At 41.0% G+C, this 27,806-nt stretch overlaps 1 protein-coding gene across 5 annotated transcripts in view; it reads right to left on the bottom strand.

Annotated features, from left to right (window-relative positions):
- Window positions 1-27,806, bottom strand: part of DNAAF11 (dynein axonemal assembly factor 11) — a 92,636-nt gene that overhangs the window by 30,370 nt on the left and 34,460 nt on the right. For 3 of the 5 annotated variants that reach the window (XM_089898711.1, XM_022554075.3, XM_089898713.1), the window contains 7 exons: window positions 24,685-24,860; window positions 19,059-19,285; window positions 13,475-13,666; window positions 11,922-11,999; window positions 8,824-8,889; window positions 5,430-5,499; window positions 4,638-4,733 (listed from right to left, as the gene is read on the bottom strand). In XM_089898711.1, coding sequence (XP_089754837.1) covers window positions 4,638-4,733; window positions 5,430-5,499; window positions 8,824-8,889; window positions 11,922-11,999; window positions 13,475-13,666; window positions 19,059-19,285; window positions 24,685-24,860 — 905 coding nt within the window. The remainder of the gene's footprint in view (window positions 1-4,637; window positions 4,734-5,429; window positions 5,500-8,823; window positions 8,890-11,921; window positions 12,000-13,474; window positions 13,667-19,058; window positions 19,286-24,684; window positions 24,861-27,806) is intronic. The other 2 variants (XM_089898712.1, XM_022554077.2) reach the window with 1 other exon arrangement.

The following is a 27,806-nucleotide window of genomic DNA, read 5'->3' as shown; positions in this document are numbered from 1 at the left end:
GGTAGGAGGATGCTTGTCACATTTGTGAAATAGTAAGGAGGCCAAGGTGGCTGGAATGATCAGAGGGTAAAGTGGTAGAAGATAACGTCAGAGAGATAATGGCAGGTGGAGGCTATCAGGGGATTTTGCTTTTAACTCTGAATGACTAGAAAACAAGACTTGGTCTGATTTACATATACTATAAAATGATCATTTGGCTGCTGTGCTGAACAAAGAAGAATAGTGAATTTCTGGTAGACAGGTGACACCCATAGGTCCATGTTTCTTGACTGGATATATCTAATGCAATAAAAGGCACTGGAGACTGAGACTCTACACCAATCCCAAAAGCTAAGACTAATGAATACAACAGTGCCGGAAGCTAGAGAGAAATGCCACTGACAAGTGGAGCAGGATTGAGAAAAGCCTCATGAAACACAGAATGTTTCCTACTCCTCTATTACCTGGGCAGTTGACCTTCTTTCTATTCCCTAATGCCACTTTCTGAGAAAGCCAGAGTACCTTTGCATCAACTACCCCACCTGCCACTTCTAGCCAAGACATCAACCCTTGAAATCATGGTGGAGGAGATGGCCTTCTGGGAGATGTGGTACTCACGAGTTACGTTATAAAGATGGCAGATGGAGACAGGAATTCTGTAGGGAATGGCAAGGATTGTGATATCTGTGTATTCTATCAACCCACAGATTACAGACTTGGTGGCAGATGTTGGAAAGCATCCGGTATTGTAGAGCTAGCATGAGATGAAAGTCCCTGGGATGTGGAGCTGAGCTGGGAGAACCCACCAGCAGGTCAGCAACAGAATATCTAGCCATGACCCCTGTGACAGGGAACAGACTTAACGAAACTTGCCTATTTATCGGCACCCAGTCTGTATAGATCCGGCTTCATTTAGGTGTAGGGAAGGGAAAAGGATCCGTTTGACATCTATGACAAAATACTGAATGAAATGTATAATAAGAAATATTTGAGCACTTTGTGGATTCCATTACAAATTGTGTCCTTGAAAAAATGTATACAAAGTTAATCACTGAATTTCCACAGATAAACACAATATAATCATCACAGCACAGACATCATCAAATAGATTAGCTTTTCACAAGTATTCTTTACAAATGCTATCACAAAGGAAAAACTAAACAGCAAATTTGATCTTCTTTTCATTAATTTAGAGTATCCAAGTATTATAAACTACTAAGGACTATATTAGATATTTCCTGAAGTACTAAGTTATCACTTAACATATTGACCACACTGTTCTGTGAAAGAAACAAAAGTATACCTAAGTGTCTACCTGATCTTTACAAAATGCTTTAAAATTCCAAGAAGATGCCTCAGTCGTTATAACGCAAGTCAGACACGGACAATGCCACAGTAAGGTAGAAGCCTAGACACACAAAGCGACTCAGTGGATGAAACTTCGGTACTTCAATTGTTTCAATCAATAGGAATTATGAAAATGTTAACTTTTAGTAACACATATTTTTAATAGTAAGCATAAGTGAAGTTAGAATTTTATTTTTTAACTTTTGATGACTTTTTAAATTTAATTTTTAAGAAAAAGCTTTTGTTCTTTGAGCTTTACAGTCCTTACAAATACCTAACTCATGAGTCAAAAACAACTAATTCAGGGCAAGAAATAGCTACCTTTTAGGAGGAATAATGACAGAGGTATATAAAAGAAATGATAAAAGTAAATAAATTAATAATTTAATAATTAAAAGGAATAATGATAAAGATAGCTTCACATCCATGTTACTTTTAGACAGTAGTCTAAAATCTTAAAAAAGTATATACCTCAAAGGAAAAAATGTTATGCATAGTTTCTTATTAAGAAAAAAAAAAGAACCATTCTGATTCTTTCTATGTAAATTATCTCATCTTCAACCAAACACTTCTAAAATGCCTTTTCTTTAATAAGCCATTTTTTATACTTTTTAGGTATATTTAACATGAAGATTTAAACAGATATAAAGACAAAAAGGATAACGGAAATAGAATGTTGTATTCATTTAAAAGATTCATAAGCAGAGATAGCAGAGGTCTTCTGATCAAACTGCCTGGCACCCTGTAAAAGGTACACAAATCATACGTCTTGATTTCCTTTTAGGAAAATAGCAGTTACCATTTAATCTTTGGCTTTTCAGTTAGAATGGAAATTTCAAAAAAAAAAAGAAAGGAGAATGCTGATCGCAGTGTCATTCAAATGTCTCTGTCGAAACACTGAGGTAATTGAGTTATCGCTTAGATTTCCCTATAGGATATTCTAACTGGCATAGAAGCATTTCCTTAATTTGTTGTAGTCAACAAGGACAATGCGATTCTTCCCGTTGCGTTTGTTGTTTTATTGCTTGACAACAAATTGTATTTGCTGTCTTATTACCTCAGAGTAAAAATACATAACTGATTACTCATAATCTGTTACAAAACTGGCTTTGGGAAAATGAAGGATTATTAAACCATTATAGAAACCTTATTGGTTAATCAAGTTTATAATCTTTGTGTCCCCCAGGTCCCTTTTCTTTCTCACAAGGAGAACCCCATGTTGACTGGTTTATCTACTCTTCCCCTTTGAAACCTGAGTGACTGGGGCAAAGCTGACCCTACCCCTAGCTCATGGGATGAGATAACAGTAACCAAACATAAAATAATAGGAACGAAGAAAGGACCACCATCTCTTTGGCCAGAGATTGGTTTCATTGTCCAGGGTTAAGCTCCTCAGGATTTGTTAGCCTCTTCAGCTAAATTAGCCAGATCAGTCCAGAGGAGCTTTTATTCCATGGCGATGGGAGAGGTCCTCTCTCTGGTCTTTCTCTGATTCTCTGTCTTTCCATTTTTGTGCAAGGTAAGAACACGAAAGCAAGTCACCCCAGTTACTCATGTAACTCATGTCAAGAAGGAAGTGCTCATGTCAAGAAGGAAGCAGGTCTGAGTACAGAGCTAACATATCAGAAAGGGCCTGACCCTCCCCTGACTGGGCCCTCCCAACCTTCCGTATCTTGTTACAAGAGTTGAAACACTTCTTTCCGGTTAAAGCCAATTCTGTTTGGAGTTTCTGCAGCTTGCAGCACAAAACATCCTAACTCATTCACAGAGCCTGTATTGAGGAATTGGAATATTCCATATAGACAGATGAATTTTTTTAAAGTTTTATTTCCTTAAGTTTTTTCAGGATTGTCATCTATCCACGTTAAGTCTGTTCAGGCTTCTAAACAGCTTCTGTCTCAGACATTCAGCTCTGAGATCAAAGTTAGAGTCTGAAAGTCAGCGGAGGGAACACTACCAGTCATTAGAAGTCAGCCATATCAAAAGTACACATATAGTTTTGTTCTCTATGTCTGTGAGTCTGTTCCTGTGCTGTATACAGATTCACTTGCATTACTTTTTAGATTCTACATATAAGTCATATCTTATAGTATTGTCTTTCTCTGTCTGACTTACCAAGCATAAGAGGGAGGGGGAGGGACAAATTAGGAGGATGTGATTAACAGATAAAAATTACTATCCATAAAATAGATAAGCAGCAGGGATTTACTACAAAACACAGAGAATTATATTCGTTATCTTATAATAACCTACACTGGAATGTAATATGCAAAAAAAACCTAAAAACAAAAAACAGAACACTTTGCTGTATTCCTGAAACTAGCGCAATATTGTAAATCAATTATACGTCAATTAAAAAAAACTGAAAAAAATACATATACACCACTTCTCCTTCCAAATAAAAGACAAAAAAGAGTTTTAGTTTAAAATACTATCTTGGGCTTCCCTGGTGGCGCAGTGGTTGAGAATCTGCCTGCTAATGCAGGGGACACGGGTTCGAGCCCTGGTCCTGGGAGGATCCCACATGCCACGGAGCAACTAGGCCCGTGAGCCACAACTACTGAGCCTGCGCGTCTGGAGCCTGTGCTCCGCAACAAGAGAGGCCGTGATAGTGAGAGGCCCGCGCCCCGTGATGAAAAGTGGCCCCTGCTTGGCGCAACTAGAGAAAGCCCTTGCACAGAAACGAAGACCCAACACAGCAAAGATAAATAAATTAATACACTCCTACCCCCAACATCTTCTTTAAAAAAAAAAAAAATACTATCTAGTCCATATCATAAAAATAATACAAAGAGCAACAATGATGGCATCAATAAGTGCTCACTATGCTATGAATTTTATGTGTATTATCTTTCTTAAAAGCGATATTAGGAAAAAGAGGCCCAGAACCAGGTTAATAACTTGCCCAAAGTCACGAATCTAGTAAGCTCAATATTTGAAATTCAACCACACTTTTTTTAAGAGACCCAAGGCCTACTACATCTTCTTTCAAAGTTATTGGTAACGGAAGTACTGATTACCATGTGCCGGGCATGCTCATGGCGCCTGTGATCTACGCACCCCTCCTCCACACTCTGGTCTGCCAGGTAGGAAGGCTGGGAGGCGGGAACTGCAGGTAGGAGGAGTTACAACAGTCACAGCGCCCCAGTCCCAGCTCTCCCTTCTCACAGGCCTTTGTTCTCCTACCTGAGCTGGTCCAAGTACATTTTCTGGCTCTCTCAGCCCAAAAGACCTTGATCACAAGTCATCAGGAGCCCTGGCAGGCCACGTTCCTGTAGGAACTTGAGGTTTGAACAAATGAGGCTACCTACCTTGGGCATGTAGACCACCAGATGCCCTGTTGTCTGAGCTCTTTTAGCAGAGCTGCTATCAGGTTTGACTTCTGCAGGAAGGACAAGCTGAAATGGCTGAAAGCAAACAGGAGGTGTGGAGAGTGAGTGCGTATTACACGAGGGGGTTCCTTTAAGAGGTGTTTTCATTACAGATTTAAGATTCACCACTTATTTAAAAAATCTGCTTAGGCTTATTAGGAAAAAAATAAAATAGGGGCAATGCTTGATATGCATGAACGATTTTACGAATTTTAATTAATTGTCTGAGGAACAGTTAGTCACAGATCGTGACTGGTCCATTTATGAGAACATGGCTGATAAAGGATTTATAGATAAAACTTCTTGTCATAAAACATCAACACATTTCCATTTTAATGTCTTCAAGCTAACTGATATGAAAGCTCAGAATCAGCAAAAACTACTATTTCAAAAGCGATAAAGTTACAGTTGCTGTGAATGTAATCACTGACAATTTTAAATGGGTACATTATTTAAGTGGGTGTATTATTTTAAATATAACTTCAAGCATAGGCTACCCATACATGACCATCTTATCAGCTCTGAAAAAAGTACTAACAAAACAAACACAGGTTAAAAATACAAATTTTATCATACCACTCCCGTCATTTAAAATCGTGTGTCTAAAAAAACAGCACCCTGACTGGGTTTCTCTTTTTCTCTTTTAAAATCACTTAAATCTGTTTTGAGGCAAGCTAGTTTGATTCAAGGCTGAGCTTCTGAAATGGGAACAGCCCATAGGGTTACACTTACCTTTCCCTTGACCATCACTCGCACATAAGTTGGTTGTACATCAACATCGATTAAAGAGGTGTCCATATACCTTCAAAATTCAACAACCGAGTGTTATAATTTTCAAAACCATTTAAAGAAGTGTAAATACAAAGTCCCACTTAAGGGACCATTTTAAGTGAAGAAAGTTTACAATTTCCATGCTAAGCAGGTCTTAGAATATTCATCTTAAATTCATGCCCAGACCGCCGGAAATTCAACATATCAGCAATTTCGTTTTTAGACCCACAGTACACTTGGCATTGATTGCCCCTTACCCCAAAATATCTGTGGCCTGAAACACCAGAGGTTTGCAGAGAACGGCTTGCCATGCTCCTTCATGAATATTTTATTTTAAGCCCCTAAGGCTGACTTGAATAGCCAGGAATGCTGAATCCACTAAGCTCCTGCGTCCTTAGGGCTCTCGATTCCCTGCAGCTGTTCTGCAGCTGCCCCATCCTACCTCTCCCGGAAGACTGGCTCCGCAAGCCCATCCTGCCCAGCAAGCCCAGCCCTCTCCCTCTATGGCAGTGACCTCAGGATTGGGGGCAATTGTTCTCTTACACCTCGCGAGCAGAGGAAAGGTTTAGATTCCACACCACTCGTTAAAATAAGAAGTTTGGCCAAACGATTATTTTTATACGTGTTAAAATATTTGAAAATGCAGCGATGATTCAAAAATCACAAACATCATGGCAGGTAGGACGATACAGGGGTGACAGGCTCAGGTTTTAGCCACAGAGGCTTGTGAGGACTGACTCCACCTTCCCCTTCCTGCTTTATTACCCTGGACCACATTCCTTAACCTTTCTAAGCCTCTGTCTCCTCACCTGTAAAATGAGGATACAAATAGTGCCTATCCCCTAAGATTGCTAAGAAGACACGTGCACCATGCCTAGTACATAGTTAGTGGTAATAAAGCATTGTTACAATTAATGAAAAATTAAAATAATAAAAAGTAGAGTCAGGTTTTCCTACAACTTCATGTTTATTATCTACCACTTTAACTATGGATTACAGATTCTTTTTCGCGCTTAGGGCCGCCTAAAGTTCCTCTGCCCCGACCTACAAGGGTTTTGCATGTGCTGCTCTCCTCTGCCTACAATAATCCTCTACCGTCCTTTGTAGAGCTCGCTACACCTTATCCTTCAATTTTCAGTGCTCACGTCCCTGGCTTTCCCTTTCTCTCCAGCCATCCCCTACACCGCCAACCACCAGACTACACGCACCATTGTTCTCCATCCCTGAACTCTGTCCTTTTCCTGTACGGCACTCTTCTCCCTTTGTAATTACCTATTAGATGCCTGCCTATGTATTGTCTGCCATCCCCACTGGGCCGTAAACCCAGGAGAGCAGGGACTGTATTCAGAACAGGCTGGTTACAGTCTCCCAGTGCGTGGCATGTAGTAGGCATTCTACAGCTACTGGAAGGAATAGAAGCAGGAAGCATACATGAATGAATGAACTTTCATGCATACATCCATGTGCCAATGAAGATAACAAGGAATTTTAGTGTAATAGTTTGGACAGAATCATGTGAATGGAAGGATTTTTCTACTTAGACAGGAGAAATATCACTAGTTCTTGAAAAGGTACATGCACGGGGAAATGAGGAAAGTTTTCATCTGAGGATTAATGTTAAGTAGCTAATCGAGCTAAAAGGAGAAAGAGGTACACATTCACTGAACTCCAGGAATAAGGCCTAAAAATGGAAAGGACTTAAAAGGATGAAAAAGGGAATGTTTAACTGAAAAACAGCAGAAAGGGAAGCTCAGGGAGTTGGAGCAACAGAGAACATGCAGTCAGCTGGAGGAGGGCTGGAATGGAAGGCAGCGCTTCTTAAAGGCAGGTGACCTGGCAGCAAGTGGGCAGAAGGGCTGTTGGAGGCGCGGGAGACACAGCTGAGTGTGATGAGGGAGGGCTGCACCGAGAGCCGGCCCCCATTCACGCCGGCCAAAGATGGACACACCCCAAGTGCCCGTCAGTGGGTAAACGGATAAACAAAAAGGTGGTCTCTCCATTCAATGGAATATTATTCAGCCATGAATATGCTACAACATGGATGAACCCGGAAGACATTATACTGAGTGAAAGAAACCAGACACAAAGGCCAGATGTGATTCATTTATATGAAATACCCAGAATGGGCAAACTATGGAGACAGAAAGCAGATGAGTGGTTGCCAGGGGAAGGGGGGAAATGAAGAGTGCCTGCTTACGGGGTACGGGGTTTCCTTATGCGTGAGAAAATTTCCTGGAAGTAGATAGTGGTAATGGGGTCACAACATTGTGAATTTACTGAATGCCACTGAGTTGTACAATTGAAAGGGTTGAAATGGTGAATTTTAAGTTATGTGTATTTTATCACAATTAAAGAAACAAAGTTGGACCTAAGACTGAGGGTTCACATTGTGGCTTCTCCAATTACCATGTTTACTTTCACAAGACTCAGCCCCCTTGGGTAATCCCAGGATAACAATCTCTCCCATGCCACTGGGTTACTGAGAAGTTAAATGAGATAGAGCATGTAATAAAATCCCAAAAATAGAAATGCCTTTATTACAACTCATGAATGTAAATGTTCATTGATTCCATCGTCAAAATCATTCATTCATTCATCCATTTACTCCTGTACTTACTGAGCTCCTAACAGGTGTCAGGCACTGTTTTAGGTGTTAGAGACATAAAGAGGTAGGAACAAAAAAAAAAAAGTTTCTGCCTCAACTACACATTTTTCAAAATACAGGTAAATTGAGAGTTTGTCAGGTAGAAATAAAAAAGCAGGGAGAGGTGGAAGGACGTGCTGAGGCAGGGGTGGTACTGGTCTATACTGGATGGTGAGGCAGAGAGGCCTCTATAATAAAGTGACATCTGAAGAGAGGCCTGAAGGGCATGAGGACACCTAGGGTGAGAGTGATACAGGCAGAGGGAGGCACAAGGACAAAAGTACTGGGGCATCGGTGGGTCTGAAAGGGCTGGAGAAGCAGAAGGGTCCTGAACGTGGATCCTGAAATCATCAGCAGGACAGAGGAAGTGAGCCAGGACCTGGAATCTTCAAGGAGGGAGGCAGATGGCCCGGGTGTCTTTAAATGGCTTCAACAAGGAAGCGTGGAAGGTGACACAGGCTGATGGTGTGAATGTCACAGCTGTGGACAGTTGTGGGTTGGGGAAGAGCAGCTGTCAGGATGCGGGGATGAGGGGTAAGCAAGCAGGGAGTGCGGGGGTGAAACCAGTCAGGATATAGGACGTGGCCTGGGAAGAGGTGGCAGCCAGTGCTGAAGAGGCCGCTGTTCATGTTTAAGAACTCAAGGGGCTGTGACTGAGAATGAAAATAGCAAGAAATGCCATGAAATAAATGCATAATAAAAGGTCTTTACCTATATACAGCCAGGTCCAGGACGATCTGGTTACGCTTTTCATCATCTCTCAAAGAGAAGTCAAGTCTAAGGAATAATCCATTTGGGGCGGGGGGGGAAAAGAGGATGTTTTTAGCGATACTTTATAGATAACCCCATCCCAGTATCAAAAGAAAACTTGATAAAAACTATGTCATAATCTTCAACGACAAACTTATTTTGGTAGCTGGTCAATAAAATCTGTTAGTTTAAAAATTTCAACAGAAACCTACAACATATTCATAAATTATTCCTGTTTACATTGTTTCAATAAGAGAATCCTGAACTACATAAAAAAAAAAAAAATTAGCATCGGTGCAGAGACAGAGACACCTGGTGGTTAAAGTTTTCTTTTCCATTTCATTGGGGTTTGCAAGAAGCAAACTAAAACACGGAATTATTGATGGGGAATTACATGTTGCATTTGCTTGCCCTTATCCAGCATTCCATTCCTTAAGTTTTAAGCAGTCTTGTCTTTTTTCTTCTCCTTTCATTGGTGACCTTTCCCTAGCCCCCGGAAGTGCTGAGATGCTGCCCATGACCTATCACTTCCATTTTATAGAAGAAGAAACAGGCTCAGAGAGGCTGACGTAGCTGGGAAAGAGGTCATGTGAGCCTTGGAGGCAGGATTTCAAATCTCAACTGTAGCCTGAGATTGAGTCCTAGGTATAACTTCCATACTGTCGATGTACTGTTCAGAATTACTTGGTTAATTTTATTTTGAATGTTTCACTTATCATATCACTCTGCAAAGTACAACACCCCAACAATATTAAAGAATGTAGGCTAGACTGTTTGGAGAAACGTAACATTGTCCCGCAGGTGTGGCTGCCAGCAGGATGTCTGCTTGTGGCGGTCACTCTCACATGCTTCCAACACTCCTGCCGGGCGGGGCCTCTTCAGGTGCTCAAGTGACCCCTGCATTCTTGATCTCATCTCGGGGCTTTTCTATATGCTTTCTCCTCTGCCTTGATTGCTTATTCCCCCATGTTCCAGCCATCAGCTTAAACTCTCCCTTCATATATCTCCTGAAAGGTAATTTCAGGGAGGTTTTCTATGGCAGAGACTGTCTGCCATTCCCCACTGTCTGCTCCCCCTTTATCCATAGTAACAGGGTCCCTGATTTTAATGAGGAATATGGCTCTGCAGGGTAAAGACCACATTCCCCAGCCTCCCTGGCAGCTAGATGAGATCATGTGATTTAATTCCGTAAAGAAAATGTGGCTTGGTGCTTTCCAGGAATTTTCCTTAAGAGAGGGGGTGTGTGCCACTTAACAGGCTATTGCAACCGTCCAGGCAAGAGGAGGCTGACTTCCTCTAAGGTGGTGGCAATGGAGTGAATGAGAAGGGGTGGGATTCTGGTAATTCTGAAGGAAGAGCTCACTGATAACAGGAGGGAGAGAAGAATTGAGGATGAATCCGAGGTTTCGGTCTTGATACCCAGTGGATGCTCACTCCTGAGCTGGAGGACCTCTGAGGGCCTGACGGTACGTGGTTGTGGGGATAGAAGTGAGGATGTCTGCTTTAGCCACGATAAGCCTACGACACATAGTTTATATCCACACAGGAGAGCAGATAGCTAGGCGCATATACAAGTCTTGAGCTCAGGGAAGAGGTTGGGTCTGGTTGTAAGTAACGGAAGGATAGTGTTGAAATCATGGGATTTGGTGAGATCTCGAAAGAGTGAATGTGGAAAGAGAAGATAGCTGAGGAGTTTGCCCCAGAGCACTCAGGAGACAAGACGGAAAGGATCCAGCAAAGCAGAAGATGAGAAGGTAGTAGGGTCAAAGAATCAGAAGCAAAGGGAAGAACCTGTTTGGAGAAGGAAAGTATGATCAATCTGGGCAAATCTGTTAGGTTAAGTAGATGGCCGAGATTTGAAAAGATGTGACTGAATATAGAAATGATGTGAACATGGAACATAAAAACGATGGGACTGCAGAAGCTTCTGTGGTCTCACTAGGGGCACGCAGAGCCCAGAGGGTCTCCCACAAGCCCTGCTGTAGCCTGAAGAGAGACAGTCTCCCCACTAGATTTTTAAGTTCCTTGAAGGCAGAAATCTGTCATATTCACTTCTGTATCCCCAGGGATTAGCATCATGTGTTGTGCTGCATTCATGACTTCTGGATAAAGAAGGTGTGTGTGTGTGTGTGTGTGTGTGTGTGTGTGTGTGTGTGTGTGGTGGGGTGAGGTGGGGGTGAGATTATGAACTTGATCATGGAAACCACTAGAAATGGGCTAGCATGGGCAAGTCAGACACACCACCTATTACCTACGTGGCCTTGGGCAAGTCATTCACCTCTCAGTTCAAGTTTTTGACCTGTGAAGAAGAAATACTGCCTACCACACAAGACTGCTGTGAAGGTGACGTGAATGACGCCTAGGAGTGATTTAGGACAGCACCTCTTCTATTGTGGTAACAGCACAGCAAACGAAATGATCAAAGTAAACAGGTTCTGAGCAATGAAGCCAACAAGATCGAGTTCGTAGGCTTTTTGGTCTGTACTTTGACTAGAAAAGGCCTTTTCCGCCTGCTTTCTAGTTTAGAAATTTAAAAACAGCTATAGATACTACTATACATGAGGATCTCCAGTTGGAATATTTTTTCTCTCTCATCAACTCCATTGAGGTATTTATATCAATTTCTTTCCTTAGCTCTCAAATGCTTTGCAGATGCGTTCCAGAGTATAAAGTAGGTGTATAGGAGATTTATCAGTATCCTCAGCCAGCTTGTTCATGGCAGAGTTTTAAAAATTAAGAAACACAACAATAATGCACTTGGAATTTTCAGGCATAAAACTGTACATGGTTCAAAGTTTCAGGAGACACAGAAATAACTAAGATTTCCATACGTCAAGGTCACGTTTTGGATGCCAAGAAAATGAAATACAACATTACACACTTGAAAGCATAATGATGTTCTGCTTTCAAATACACACAAAATGACATTCTTATTAGGCTCATCAAGTTTGTTAAGAGTGGTCAGATATATTCTCTGCAGAGCAAACGTGTCATTGAAACCATCGTATGACCAACACCACACATTCTGCTTCTTCAAGTCTCCACTCGGCCTCACTTACTTGGGCTCATTTACATTCAGGGCTCTCCCATTCTCAGAGATCAGCACCCTGGGTGGTTTCACTTTCTTCTTTTTTTCACTTAATATTAGGGATAGGTGGGAACAAGGGGCGGGAGAGAGAAAAAAATAAACAAAGATAATATAAAAGCAATTAATGTGTGAAACAGTTTAAGAAAAATTAATCAGGTATTTGTGAATACATCAGCAATTCACTGTGATGAAGTCCATTGATGGGAACTGACAATCGAGCCAAATTTCTGTGTGATTATATCTATATCTGTAAAGCGAAAATGTGACCAAGACAATTTGCCAGATAATTCGAATGGGGGAGAAAACTCCTTTTCACGAGATAGCCACGAATATTTAAATGAGTCTATTTTATGCATGATTTACTCAGCTAACTGTTAATTCCCCATTTGTGTATACATCTACTTTAGTTAAAATTACAGTTTTTAAAATGCCAAATAGAATCTATGTTATAGAAATAAAAATACCAGGACGTAGGATCGACATAAAAGGATGTCTATCACAGCATTACCTACAGTGGCAAAACCTTGGAACCATCAAGAATGTCCATCAATGGAGGAATGGTTGGATTGACTGTGGTGCCTTCATGCTATGAAATATTTTACAGCTATTGGAAAATGTGTTCACTCTTTACCTACTCGTCTAGAAAGTTATAGACAAGTGTTGATGATGATTTAGTGAGAACAAATACATAAAATCTAAGTCCACTTTTGTTTTTAAGAAAAGACCGTCAATCCTACGTTTGCATTTATATGACTGTAGCATGTGGAGGAAGTTCTGGTAGGATGGACCCAAGCCTGCTAACTCTTATTACCACGAAGGGGCAGAGATAGGAGGAAAATAAATGGAGCAAAGAGGAAAGATTCATGGAATAACATGAAAGAAAATGTAGAACATAAATTCTGTTTACTTAAACACCTACTGAAAATACATAAAAACTTTAAAAAGGCATATATGGACAAGCTCTAGAAGATCAGACGGACAAATCTGTTTAGATGACAGAACTGCAGGCAATTCTTCATCTTGGATTTCTGTTGTTCTTTTAATACAAATTTTATGTCATTTAGCTTTATTTTATAATGTAAATTTATTCACATTTTTCTGGATCTTAAACATGAACTGTAGTTCATGTTTCCATGAACTACATTATTCTCCATGACACAGGACAATTAGAGGGCATTCAGAAGAGGAAAACATCTCAGGAACCCATTAGATCGTGCAGACTACAGCACACTGAACAGAATGACTTGGATAACTAGTATCTGTAAACCAGGCCAGGCTCTTATTTGACACATTTAAAGTTGTTAAAAAGCTAAGGTCATAGAAACAAAACCCTACCTAAAATGCCAAGATTCATGACATCCTAAAGAAGGGTTAGTAGATAACACTTCAACAAAAAGCTGAAATCAGAAAAAGCAAAGTTTGTGTGTGATAGCTAACACAGATTTAACACAGATAATGGGTAAAACAAGGTACAATCATGAAAATATACTCCATCACTCTCAATGACAGGATAAAATGGAATACCTTAATTTTTCTTGGTCTTTCCGTTGTTTTTCCATATGTCTCAGAGTTTCCAATCTAGATTCGGGGGTATACAAAGAGGGCTTATTCCAGAATTCCAGGTCGTCTTCACCGTTGTCTAATTTCTTTTTCTTACATCCCCCTTCTTGTATTTCTGGTGCCTGGACGTCGTCTTTGCTCTCTTCAGAAGATGGGCTAGAAAGGAACACAGGGCACGTTAAAACCAATAATAATGGACGTTTGAGTTTCATCCTGAATGCTGCCCCTTAAATATCTATATTTTGTGTGTGTGTTATCTTCTTACCTTTGAATGACAAAATGTGTCTGAAAGAGAGCCTATCTGAGCCAAGTTGGAGGAAATTAGTGCCACAGCATTGGGGCAGGCCCACCTCATCTATCACCAGGAATATTGTAGTAATCAGGTTCAAGGGTTCATAGACCTGGCCGATGTGAGTCACCTGGGGAGCTTTATACACAGTACAGATTCCTGGGCTCCCACCAGAGTCTCTCCAGTTGATTTGAAGTGGGGTCCAGGACCCTTGCTTTACAATATTTTGCAGGAGGTTCTGATGATCAGACAAACTCAGGGACCACTGGGCCTTAGCAATCACTCCACCTCCAGTCTTGCACGCTTCAATTCCATCCTCCACCCTGCTCCCAGAGGAATCTTTCTTAAAAATGTAATCATATTATTTCCAGGCTCTTTAATGATTCTCTACCTCTAAAATTCTCCAGTGGGATACATGAGATCGCCCATGGTATGGCCTCTAACTACTCCATTTTTCATGGATAACTTTGGATTTTGTAGCTTTATATGGCAACGGTGCTCTGCTCTCTTTTTTATTCATGTTTTGTGGACTGTCAGAGAATTACATGATGTCTCTGTATGGCATCAAATAAGTATTATATGATAGTCAATATTCATTCAACATGGATTCAAGTAATATTTATTGAGTGTCTTTCTGTGTGCCAGGCACCAGAGAGACAGCCCTAGTCAAGATAGACAGCAACACTACTTACAGGAGACTCTATTCTAGCAGAGAGAAAAGGACATCATTCAAACAGCACACAATTAGGATAGGTTTCTCCCCTCACCTCTCCCTAGAATATGCTCTGTTACAAAATGACATTAAATGAAAAAATCTACAGGAAGCCTTTAGTACCAAGTATGGCAAATAGTAAGTACTCATTAAATGTTAGATTTTGTTATTACTGAAATGAGATGACACAAAATGCTCATTTAGTTGACCTTCAAATAAGATGCTTTTTGAAAGGAGGGACAAAAACTACCAGAATATGAAATTTAAATAGTATAAACGGAACACAGTAAAATCTGCTTAGATACCTTACGTATTATAAAATGCAACTAGACAGTTTTATAAGCAAAATAGAGCAAATTACTGAAAATAAATGCTTTGCCACATAGCTATGGCTCTTTACAGTACTGGAAAAAAAAACAATCTATTAAGGGAATCTGTAATATTCTACAATATTTTAGCTAATGGTCACCGAAATAATTGGTTTCATTCTCATTAAAAAAATGTTCTTTGGCAAAAACAGAAACAAACTCACAGACATAGAAAACAAACTTATGGTTCCCAGAGGGGAAAGGTGGGGGGAAGGATAAATTAAGAGTTTGTGAGACAGATACACACTACTATATATAAAATAGATAAGCAACAAGGTATCTACTATGTAGCACAGGGAACTATATTCAACATCTTGTAATAAGCTATAATGGAAAAGAATCTGAAAAAGAATATATATATATAACTGAATCACTTTGCTGTACACCTAAAACTAACACAACATTGTAAATCAGCTATACTTCAATAAAAAATTGAAAAAAAATATGTGGACAAAGTGAGCTTGTTCTAGAAATTCAAGGATGGTTTAATATTGAAAAATCTATTAATGTTAATTCAACACAACAGGAAAACATGATTATCTCAATAGATGCAGAAAAAGCGTTCAATAAAAATCCAGTATCCATGATGATAAAAGCTGTTCATCAACTTGGAATAAAAGAAAACTAACTTAATTCTACCAAAGCCTCACAGGAATCATTATACTCAATGATGAGGAATTGGAAACATTCTTTTAAAAGTCAGGAACAAGAAAATGGACACCCATTCTTACCGCTATTATTCTACCTCGTACTGGAGGCTCAGCAGGCACCATAAAAAATAAAAAGCAGAGGTAGAAGGACTGGGAAACAATTTTAAGTTGCTGTTTATTAAAAAAATGGGTTTTCCTACATAGAAAACACAGGATAATCTACAGACTAACTGTTGCATCTTTTTAAAAAGTCCAGCAAGATTGCATAATACAGTATCAGTACACAGAAACCATTTGTCTCTATATACATCAGAAAGACCCAATTAAAAGCCTATTTTGGGGCTTCCCTGGTGGCGCGGTGGTTGAGAATCTGCCTGCTAATGAAGGGGACGCGGGTTCGAGCCCTGGTCTGGGAGGATCCCACATGCCGTGGAGCAACTAGGCCCGTGAGCCACAACTACTGAGCCTGCGCGTCTGGAGCCTGTGCTCCGCAAAAAGAGAGGCCGCAACAGTGAGAGGCCCGCGCACCACAATGAAGAGTGGCCCCCCGCTCGCTGGAACTAGAGAAAGCCCTCACACAGAAACGAAGACCCAACACAGCAAAAATAAATTAATTAATTAATAAACTCCTACCCCCAACATAAAAAAATAATAAAAATAAAAAAAAATAAAGGAGTACTCCACAAGATGGAATCATTTCAATCAATTAAAAAAAAGCCTATTTTTAAAATCCCATTCTACAAGATACCTAGAAATAAATCTAATAAGAAATGGTGTAAAACCTTTATAGAGAAAAATTATAAAAACTTATTGAAGGACTCAGAAGAAGGTCTAAATAAATAGAGCTATTACAAAGTTCAGCAAGGAAAGAATCAATGTCCTGAAGATGTCAACTTTCCCCTTATTAACGTGTAAACTAAATTCAATTTCAACCAAAATTACACTAGGGATCTGGGAGGAATTTGAATGGCAGATTCTAAAATTCTCACAGAAGAGTAAAAAAGAGTCAAGAATAGCCAAGATAATTTTGAAACACGAAAATGTCTCCTACCAAAGATCAAGATTTATAGAAATTGAAACCAAGTGGAGGTACTCTCATGGAGGAGTCCCGAGAGCCCAGAAATGGGCCCATGAATCACGAGAAGAGGGTATATAATACGGGAGAAGAATAGCACTTTAATCAATAGGGCACAAACAAACAAACCTGTGTGGGAAGTGATTAGCACCCTACCCCACACTGCTGTGAAGTTATTCCAGATAGACAGATATGACACTGGGGTATTGAAAATTTTCATAAACAAGATCAGAAAGTATAAACGTAAGTTTAACTACATTAAGACTTCTAAATTCTATAAAACAAGCACTTATCAAAATTAAACACAAGTCACAGACAGAGAGAAGATACTTGCAAAGCTCATAAGGACTAAAGAATTTGCATCTAGAATATAAAAGAACTATCAATTAGTAAGAAAAAAAAGTACAACTTATTTAAAATAGGTGGAGGTCTTGAATAGAAGAAATCTGAATAGCCAATAAACATATAAGAAGACATTTAAGGGCTTCCCTGGTGGCCCAGTGGTTGAGAGTCCACCTGCCGATGCGGGGGACATGAGTTCGTGCCCCCGTCCGGGAAGATACCACATGCCACGGAGCGGCTGGGCCCGTGAGCCATGGCCGCTGAGCCTGTGCTCCGCAACGGGAGAGGCCACAACAGTGAGAGGCCCGCGTAGCGCAAAAAAAAAAAAAAATAAAATAAAAGAAGACATTTAAGATACTGAAACTCACTCATCATTCTAGAAATTCAAATTAAAACATTAGATGTTATTTAACAACCAACTTGATTAGCCAATGTTTTAAGAGATCACATTATCTACTACTGGCAAAGATTAGGAACTCACCTATCCTGCTGATATATAAGTTAAAATTAGTACACTTTAAAAAACAACTGGGCAATGCATATAAAGTTGAAAAGATGTTTACAATTAATATGCAGCAATTGCTGAATACACTACAGAAACTTCCGTACTAGAACAAGGAGATGTGTGCACCACTGTCTGAAAAAAACCCACAGATTGTTGGAGCTGGTGCATATTCTGACTGGTCAGGAATAAAGAATTGCTGCTAAATATTTTGAATATGACCTCTGGGATAAACTGTGATTTATTCATTCGATGGAATTTTACTGCACAGTTAGAATGAATGAACTAGTTCTACGTGTCTTCATATGCATAAATCTCAAAAACATAATATTGAATGAAAAGCAAAGCTGTAGAAAGATATTCATGCTAAAAAACAACAACAACATGAAACTACTCTTGTTTAAGGAGGCATAATTACGTAGTAAATACATTACAATATGGATGGGATCAACATTATACCAAACACACACTAACTTTAGGATGGTGGACACCATGGAGGATGAAAGGAGGAGTGGGATGGGGGAGAAATACTTAAGGAGCTTCTCCTCTATTGATATTTTATTTCTCATTTAAAAATAAAAGATCCAGGGACATCCCTGGCAGTCCAGTGGTTAAGATTTTGCGCTTCTGCTGCAGGGGGTGTAGCTCTGAAACCTGGTCAGGGGACTAAGATTTTGCGTGCTGTGCGGCACGCCCGAAAAAAAATAATAATGAAGTGAAGTGAAGTGAAATGAAATAAAATAAAATAAGATCCAAAGCAAACATGTGAACTATTGACATTTATTATTAAGCTGCCTATTTATTTTTCTAACATTTATGTACATCTGAAATATTTTATAATTATTATTTTCTCAAGCTTAAGAGATTCTGTTACAAAATATTTAAAGCTTTTGTTGTGTGGAATCAAATCACCTGACTATAGGTGCAATTCTCTTAAAATAAGCAAGAATGAAAAATTCATGCTTGTAAAAATGACCAATTAGGGGCTTATTAATCCCATTAAAGATGTATTCATTACATAATTCACAAAACAGAACATCTTATGATGTAATCAAAATTACTCAATTTATAATAATGTGATTTGCATTTAACTTTTCTAAAATATTCCTACTTTATAAATCAAAGTACACCTGTTAATTTATCTTTCCTGTGTATCTTTTAGAGAGATTTGTCTGAAGATAATTTTAGATGCAAATTAAAGTTGCTAGTTTGAAAAGGCTTTAAGGGAGGCAAGCCTTGTCACAGAATTGTCACAAACAATGGGATGAACATACATCGTCTTCACCCAAAATTCACATCATAATTTATTCTTCAAATCAGTTGTCTGGAATATAAGTGAAACCGTGAACACCTTGGGAAGAGAACTTTTTTAACACAAGTTAACTAGAAAGTACACTCTATTAAGTTACATACAGAGTAGTATTTAGTGGTTATTCAATGTTCTTTCCTGCATTGTGGTAACATACAGCCCTTCACAACAGGAAATGAAAGGTTTTTATTTCTGCTTTTTGGTTTTGCCTTGTTGTTTTTACTCATACTGTACAAGTAAGAAGTAAATAAAACAGGAGGATATTGACAGTTTTTTAAAAGAAAAAAAAAAAGTTACATACAGAGTAGCACTGATGTCTGTGTACCAACGTCCGTCAAAGCCTGTGTGCCTTCCCTCTCTCTCGCCTTCGTTTTCCTCCTCCTGCAGTTTCCTCTGAGCCTCCTCCTTGTCCTTGGCTCGTTTGAGGCAGTAAGCTTTCTCCTGCTCTCTGATTTGTTGTTCAACTGCTGGAAAGTCCTGTAATGCCTGAATCCTTTCTGAACGCTCAATTTCTTTACCATCCAACCACTGGAATAAAAAACAGCCAACACAGTGCATTTATTCAAAAGTCACCATTTGAATCAGCCCCAAGCAAACTTTGCTTGCAAGATGAGAAATAATAAATTATGCACCTTAGTGATATGGAATTAAAAGCAAAGCAATTAACGGGAAACGTCAGAAACTTTGATCTACATCAATGTTTACTTCATACAATTAACACAGTTTACAAAGTATCTTTACTGGTAATAATAAGAAGTAGGTCTCCTGTTGAAACTGATTATTAATGACAAGCTCCCAAAATACAGTAATTTTATAACTGCTCACGATGTAAAGAATTTCAGTGCCTCAAGTCAAGTCCTCAATGCTCTCTACGAAAAAGGGCCTCGTACATCACACAAAATTGAGCTCTATTGCAAATGAGCCCATGTTCTACCCTTGACAAGACATGTAGAGTGTATTATTAATTCTTATGGTCACTGTTTCCATCTGGTACCTCTATAGAGATTGTTCCAAACTGAAATATTAAAAACACCAACCCAAAATCTGAAGGTTCAAAGCTACCAATTTAGAGATGCCTACTTATTTACTGAGCCTTTTTCTACAAAGAGAGGTGAGGTATTTAGAAAAGTGTGGTAGGCAGAATAATGGTCCCCCAAGAATGTCCACTTTCTAATCCCTGCGAATGTTACCTTCCATGGTAAAAATGACTTTGCAGATGAGATTAAGTTAAGGATGTTAAAATGGGAAGATTATCCTGGATTATCTGGGTGGGCCGGATGTAATCACATGGGTCTTTATAAAGGAAAGAAGGCAGCAGAAGTGTCAGGGTCAGAGTTAGAGAGAGGTCTGAAGATGCTACACGGCTGGCCTTAAAGATGGAGGAAGGGGCAGGGACTCAAAAATGCAGGCACCCTCTAGAAGCTGAGAAATGCAGGGAAACAAAATTTCCTCTGAAGCCTGCAAAAGGAGCAGAGTCTTGCCAACACCACAATCTTAGATTCTGACCTCCAAAACAAAGAGTATATATTCGTGTTGTTTTAAACCACTGAGTTTGTGGTCATTCATTACCACAGCAAAAGGAAACTAACACAAACAAATACAAAACACACGAAGATGGAGTTAAATATGAATTTAAAAAAATTATCAGGAGCAGTTATGGGCTTCCCTGGTGGTGCAGTGGTTAAGAATCCACCTGCCAACGCAGGGGACACAGGTTCAAGCCCTGGTCCTGGAAGATCCCACATGCCGCGGAGCAACTAAGCCTGTGTGCCACAACTACTGAGTCTGCGCTCTAGAGCCCACGAGCCACAACTACTGAAGCCCACGCGCCTACAGCCCGTGCTCCGCAACAAGAGAAGCCACCACAATGAGAAGCACGCACACCACAGCGAAGAGTAGCCTCCACTTGCCGCAGCTAGAGAAAAGCCCGCGTGCAGCAACAAAGACCCAACGCAGCCAAAAAAATAAATAAATAAAATAAATAAATTAAAAAATAATAAAAAATAAAAATTATCAGGAGCAGTTAATTAAAAGTCAAAATTATAATGTCACTATTTGGAAAAAAAATAATTTAAAGTAGGTTTTGGTCATAAGAACTCATATGGCTGCTGTAGATGGGCAGCAGAATTGGCTCTGAGCTTGCTGGCGGCCAAAGCAAAACAGAAAAAAATCATCGGTGAAGCGATTTTTGCTTTCTTTACTGAGAAAATATACTCGTTTCTAGCTTCTCTCTAATACTTAGTTCTAAAACATATTTCTAAAGTAGAGTTTCTTAGTGGAGATCTTGAGAGATGTCACGCATTGTTTCTGTAGCAACATGTCCATACATAACAGTCTTCACAAAGCTGTCTCTTCTAAGATCCTTCAGTGAAAGGTGAGGCCATAATGATAAAATCGAATTCAATAAAACCTATTATTTAAGGTGATAAGTAATTGTGGTCTAAGTACTTAGCCTTTTTTTTTATTTTTGGTAATTAACCTCCTTTAAGCTAGGGTTAAGATCTAAGCAATTCTGGGCCTGTGGTTAAGACTCTGAACTTCCACAGCAGGGGGCGCAGGTTCGATCCCTGGTCAAGGAACTAAGATCCCACATGCCCCACAGAGCGGCCAAAAAAAAAAAAAAAAAAAAAAAAGATCTAAACAATTTGGAAAATTCTGGATAAATATAATTTCTTTCACTGGAATTTTGATGAACATTGCAAAGAAGGTGATATATTCTCTTACCTGTATCTGGGATGTAAGGATTTAAGTATTAACTTTATATATATACATATATAGTATTATATATAACATATATATATATTTCCTTATACTTGGGTTAAATAAACATTGATATAATTTAGACCTACTGTTTCTAAAAGATTATGACCAATAAACCCCTTGTCACCAATACAGGCAGGAAGCAGATGACCTCATACTGGGAACTGATGACAAATTTGAGATGGTGTCACATGTATGCCAGCACCTGTTCTCGGGGCCTTCTTGTTGGATCTCAGGTTTTTGAAGACTTTTGTTAGGTAGTTTTCAAAATTGGCCTAAGTTTTCTTCAGTCCAAAATCACAGCTGAATTCAGAAGCCCTGATGAACTGAGAGATTAAGTTTTAGGCTATGCATTGCAGTATTCCTTGATCTTTATTCACTTAGAGTTCTTGCAACACAGAGGCAGACCGTCTACGTTTCTTGATAATAATTGCGCGTGTGCTTCAGCAAAGAAGAGAAAGAGAAACTAAGATTTATTGAGGGTCTCAAAGAACTTCTTTAAAGTAGGAATTATTAACCCATTATAGATGAGAAAAATGAGGCATGCAACTCACCGGTAGCAGAGACATGAGTCCTATCCTGGTTTGTCTGCTACAAAACTTTTCCCACTAGGCTACAGTGCCTACTTACCACCTGGAGTGGCTCAGACACTAGGAGGAGGATACTTGAAAAGGGCTGAATCTCCTCACACCTCTTGTGCATGTCTGTCTAAATAACTACTCTGTTGTTATGACTTAAATTGTGTTCCCCCCCAAAAAAGTTATGTTGAAGCCCTGACCCCCAGTACCTCAGAATGTGACCTTATTTGGAAGTAGGGTCCCTGCAGATGTAATCAGTTAAGATGAGATTATTCTGCAGTAGCGTGGGCCCCTAATCCAACATGACTGGTCTCCTTAAAAAAAGATGGGAGTGACGCTTCCACAAGCCAAGGAAAGTCAAAGCTTGCCAGGACCCACCAGAAGCTGTGAGAAAGGCATGGAACAGATGCTGCCTCACAGACTCAGAAGCAACCAGCCCACACCTTGACCTAGAACTTCTAGTGTCCAGAACAATGAGATAAATTCCTGATGTTCAAGCCACCCCGTTTGCGGAACTTTGTTATGGCAGCCCTAGGAAAATAATACATCTGTTAATGCAACTCCTGTCAAGTAGATCACAAACTTTCAATGGAATGGTAACTAAGACTCTAAAATGTATCAAGCTGTTTTTAAATACTAATAAACACATTTATGAATACCATATTTCAAAGGGAGGCTGTTGCCTGTTGTAACAGCTTATTCAGAACAGTCTTTCTGAAAGGAAAGACTGGGCCTGAAGCCTGTACATTAACCCAGACAGAAGCAGTGAGTGTGGTTATGGTGTGAATGGTGGGCTATTAGGTTCAAATCCCACCAGGGTCACTTGCCAGGTGTGTCACCTTAAACAAGGAGCATCAGCTTTCCAAGGCCTGGCTCCCTCATCTCAGAATGCACCTAATCATCTCCCTGCAAGAGGCCGGGAGTATCAGAGATGCTGTGTCCAAAGCACCTGGAACAACCCTGGCCCATGCTTCAGGCACCTGTCTGATGGCTCTCACATACCCCTAGCTCAGGCACTGCAGAGTTGACAGGGGGCCCAGCTGTGATGACAGTCCCTGCACCCTTCCAGGGAGATGGTTCACAGCATCCATTTTCTCTGAAATTCTGGTTCTCATCAGTTCATTTTTTTAGGAAGTCATTGTACAATGATGATCAGCCTGGGTTATGTTTGATCTACTTCATCACTCATTCTACATATATATTCTAGATTCAATTACCTGAATCACTCCTTCTCTTAATCAAAGAAACTTTACATTAGAAGAAATGTGTTCTATCAATCCAGCAATTTTGACTACACAGAACACAGTAGTCTAAAAACAAATGTCCTCTGAGGATAGAGGAAAAGGACTGTTAGAAAGCCAGAGCCTCCATGCATTCTCTCTGCAGAAGCAAAATGCTGTCCCTGCTGCTGGAGGGACACCAAAAGGACGTGACCACTGGATGGCCTGCAACTGGACCTGGCCAATCACAGGCTCCTCACCCTCTCCCCTGTCCTTGGAATGTACCTTCTGCCCGCTGCTCCCACACTAGGAGCGGTTCCAAGGGTGCAGCCTTGAGACAGTAAGGCTCTGTTGAGACCCTCTGGACAGTGTACGTGACTGAACCCAGTTAAGGCCTCTCTATAAACCTGTAAGATTATGGCAGGCAGGCGCAGAGATCTACTCATCCTGTTGCCCAAAACAAGCTTGGTAAGTAGGTTTCCTTGCTTATTAAACCTGCCACCTACCCATCTGGAGTCCTGCCTCTTTCTTTGGTCTCTCCTTGCCCTCCGTGCATGGGGGCCAGTTTCAGATTTCACCTGGGAAGCTCCCAAGGTTTCAAACCAATACATGCAGGTCAGGAACTCTTGGAATCACATGGACATTAATATTACTACTTAAATATTCTCAGGTGTATGATTTCTCTAGAAACCATGTGTTGTTTCCCAGTACCAAAAGTATCGAATATGGGGAGATTTGGCATAAGAAATTAACACACAGAGCAGTGGTTCTCAAATGAGGTCCCTGGACCGGTAGCATCAGCATCACCTGAAAGCCCGTTAGAAATACAAATTCTTGGGCGGCCATCAGACCTACTGAATCAGAAACTCTGGGGGAGGGGCCCAGCGAACCCCATCTAAGTACTCCAAAGCATACCAGAGTTTGAGAATTACTAACATAGCAAATGAGTTAATAGAAAGCAATAGTAAGAAATAATACTTTAAAAAGCACAGTAGTTTAAGACTGTGAAATACAAAGGTATATAGCTGTCACCACCTGAAAAGCCCTAAACTTTTGGTTTGCTACTAGTAATAAGGAACGCTCTTTGTAACAATGACTTGAACTCACCAAGAAAGTTCAATTAAACTGTGCGTGTTCTGAATGAGAAAGGAGAAAAGCATGCAATTTATTTTTCAAAGGTTTATTAAAGCTATAATATTAAAACAACTTTAAAGGTTCAGTGAGCCAAAGACTCGGTTTTGATTTTCTGGAATAGTCCATCCTCTAAAACAACACATTCTCTGAAAATGCTGTGAATAAATCAGGAATCACTGTAGTTGCTTGTTTTCATTTTTCTGGGAATTTTGTATCACTGAAAAAAAAAGCATACCTTTAGTTGTTGCAGAGTTGCCACCACGAACTGTCTGTAGCCGTCAAAGTCAGCGCAGGGGTTTCCCATGAGGAAGAGCTCCTTCAGGTGGATGTTGTGTTGAAGGGTTTTCACACTGCTCAGCTCGCCAATGAAATTTACCGTCAAGTCAAGCTTTGTCAGCCCTTCACATCCTGCTGAGAGAAAAGAAAAGGAAAAAAAGCCAGAAAAATCACACAGGCAGTAAAATGTGTACAATAACACATCATAGAAATAACAGTTGCAATATTTTAAGTCTGTTGATTAACTGCACTGCTTACCAAGAAGTGGTTTTTCAGAAACCTCAAAAAGGCTTAGTCGTGACTCACTTTTCTATCTGTGTCTCCCCTTACTTTCTTTCTTTTTTATTTATTTATTTATTTATTTTTGCGGTACACGGGTCTCTCACTGTTTTGGCCTCTCCCATTGCGGATCACAAGCTCCGGACGTGCAGGCTCAGTGGCCATGGCTCACGGGCCCAGCCGCTCCGCGGCATGCGGGATCCTCCCGGACCGGGGCACGAACCCGCGTCCCCTGCATCAGCAGGCGGACTCTCAACCACTGCACCACCAGGGAAGCCCTCCCCTTACTTTCAACCCCTTAGTCCCTCCAGCCAAAGGAAATCATTTTCCTGCCCGTATCCATAAGCTCTGGGCTGTTCACATTTAGATTTGGTCACTATCTGGCGTGACTGCATTATGTTGACAAATCTAATGGAGCCTCTTCAATGCACCATGTCACTAGAAGAGTCTGCTGCATGTGGCACAATCGACCATGGACTGTCTCTTAAATCTCTCAACTGTCTTGAAACTCTGATGCTACTCTTTCCTTGTCCTCCTTTGCAATGAAGTCTATTCCTCTTGATCTCTTTTGCAGGCTTTTCCACCCCATCAATGTGATGGAGATTTCCATCCTTGACCCAATATTTCCTTTCCTTATGGTCTTGATGACAGTAGTCATGCCCACTGGTTTCACTAACCCCAGATTCTGATGACTCCCAAACAATAACCCCATGTCTGACCATCCAACTGAACATCACACTCCTGTTTCTACATGCCCGCAAGACATATCACATTCAACATGTCCAAACTGAAGTCTCCATATTTTCTCTCACTCTGTACTCCTCAAGACAGCTTTTCTGCCTTCTTTACGTCTAAACTCTATCAACGTCATCACCATTTTGGTATCAGGTGTGATTCAACACCAAGAGTCAAGTCAGGGTTAACTAGGAAGTTAACCTAAACTATCCTCTTAGCCCCTTCATGTCATCAGTCATCAAGCCATGCAGATCTTAAGTCCTAACTTCTTTTTACGTACTTCTTGTCCACTATAATCCTATTACCAATATTCCAGTTCAGGTTCCTGTCACCTTTTGCATGCAATATGGTGTATCTCCTAACTCGTCTCCCTATTTTGAGAACATAGGAAAGAAGGAAGGAAGGAAAGAAAGACAGACAAAAGGAAGGGAGAGAGGGAGAAAAGGTTTGTCAAGGTGGCTGCTCCTCTTCCCCGCTCTTTCCTTTCCCTTCCCTTTCCTTCTCTTCCCTTCCTTTCAGAACAACTAATTCCTAAAGCCATCAGGGGAGGCAGAGTAAAGAAAGAGTAGAGAGGCGAGCGATAGCTATGTTGGTCCAGAGCAGAGTGGTGGAACCCAAACAGGATGAAGATGGTGTGCAGAGGGCTGCCCTGTGCTGGAAGCCGGGGCCCCAGCAGTGAGGGGCATCCCGGGTGCAGGTGGTCTGGCACGAGGGCAGGAGCCCAAGCCCAGTGAGGAAGGCATCCCTGCAGAGAGGGATGGTGGGTAGGAACCTGGGCAGGATGAAAAGAGCATCCACACCAAAGACAGCCAGCCATGGGGTGTCAGTGCAGACAGGATGGTACCAACAAGGAAGGGCAGCCTGACATGAGGAATCAGAGCCCAAGGAAGGTAGGGAGGGTGTCCTCACATGACACCCAGCAAGAGGCATCGGAGACCAAGTAGAGTGAAGAGGGGTCCACAGGGGAGCAGCGCCATGAGCAAGGTGTCAGAGCTCGAGGAGGGCGAGGTGGATACCCTAACGAGGGCTAGCGTGGAGACTGGGAGCATAAGCCAGGGGAAGAAGGCGCCCGCGGAGGGGCCCACCTAGGGTTGGGCACGGAGATCAAGCAGGGCAAGGAGCCTGAGCCATGGACGGGCCACGCGGAGTAGGTGTCAGAGCTCAAGCTGGCTGAGAAGGCAGTAAAGAAGCCTAATGCCCTAGGTCAGAGAGGAACATCCCAGCCAAACTCTTGCTGAGTTCCTCATCCACAAAACTGGGTGGCGAAAGAAAGCTGTTTCAAGGCACTAAGTCCTGGGGTGTTTTTTTTTTCTCACTGCAATAGATAACTGGAACTGTGAGGCAAATAAGCTAAGAAATGAACAAAGGTCAACAAAGCTACAAAGTGGGGACGGGAACCGAATCCCAGGTCTGCCCAGCTGAAAAGCCTCTCTGAACCTGTCCACTAGAAGTTCTCTTTGCCGACGTCAGCTGTCTATTACTAATGTATCATCATGACCGTGACCATGACCATCACCGCAAAACTCTCAAGCCAAAGCTCTGTGGGACACAGTGTTGGGTCTCTAAGCACAAGCGGTTGTAGTCATACCCGTGTGAGGGGTGAGCTGAGGCCTGCAATTCCTACATGGATGGAGAGAGCCAGACCAGTCATCCTCTGGTGGGAGGAGAAAGGGGGAGCAAGAAAGGCCAGAGGCTAGATGTGGGTCAGTAGGCACGTGAGCGTGACCACTCCCCCCAGCAAAGTGTTCATTCAAAACACCAGTCACCCATAGATGGGCCCATATCCCGTGTCTCATTACGATATTCCGTTATGTGACACGAAAACATAAGCAAGGCGGATAGACAGGAATAAAGAACCTAGGGGGCAGCGAGTGAGAACAAAATCTGCACCTGCCACGTAGGAGGTCAACAGACGATGCCTAAAATGAGAAAGAGTAGAGGGCGCCCGGTGTAAGCAGGTTACTTGGAAACATGCAGCAGAAGAACGAAGGGGAGTGGATGGTGGTCGCCTCTAGGGGGCAGGACTGGGCGGTCTGGCGGCATTGACAAGAGGTCTGTTCTTCAACA

This window comes from Delphinapterus leucas, chromosome 17 (assembly GCF_059928025.1).
Source record: "Delphinapterus leucas isolate spDelLeu-1000000601 "Yukka" chromosome 17, BTC_Dleu_Yukka2, whole genome shotgun sequence".
NCBI classification, from domain to species: Eukaryota; Metazoa; Chordata; class Mammalia; order Artiodactyla; family Monodontidae; genus Delphinapterus; species Delphinapterus leucas.
This window is presented reverse-complemented; position numbering and strand designations above follow the sequence as displayed.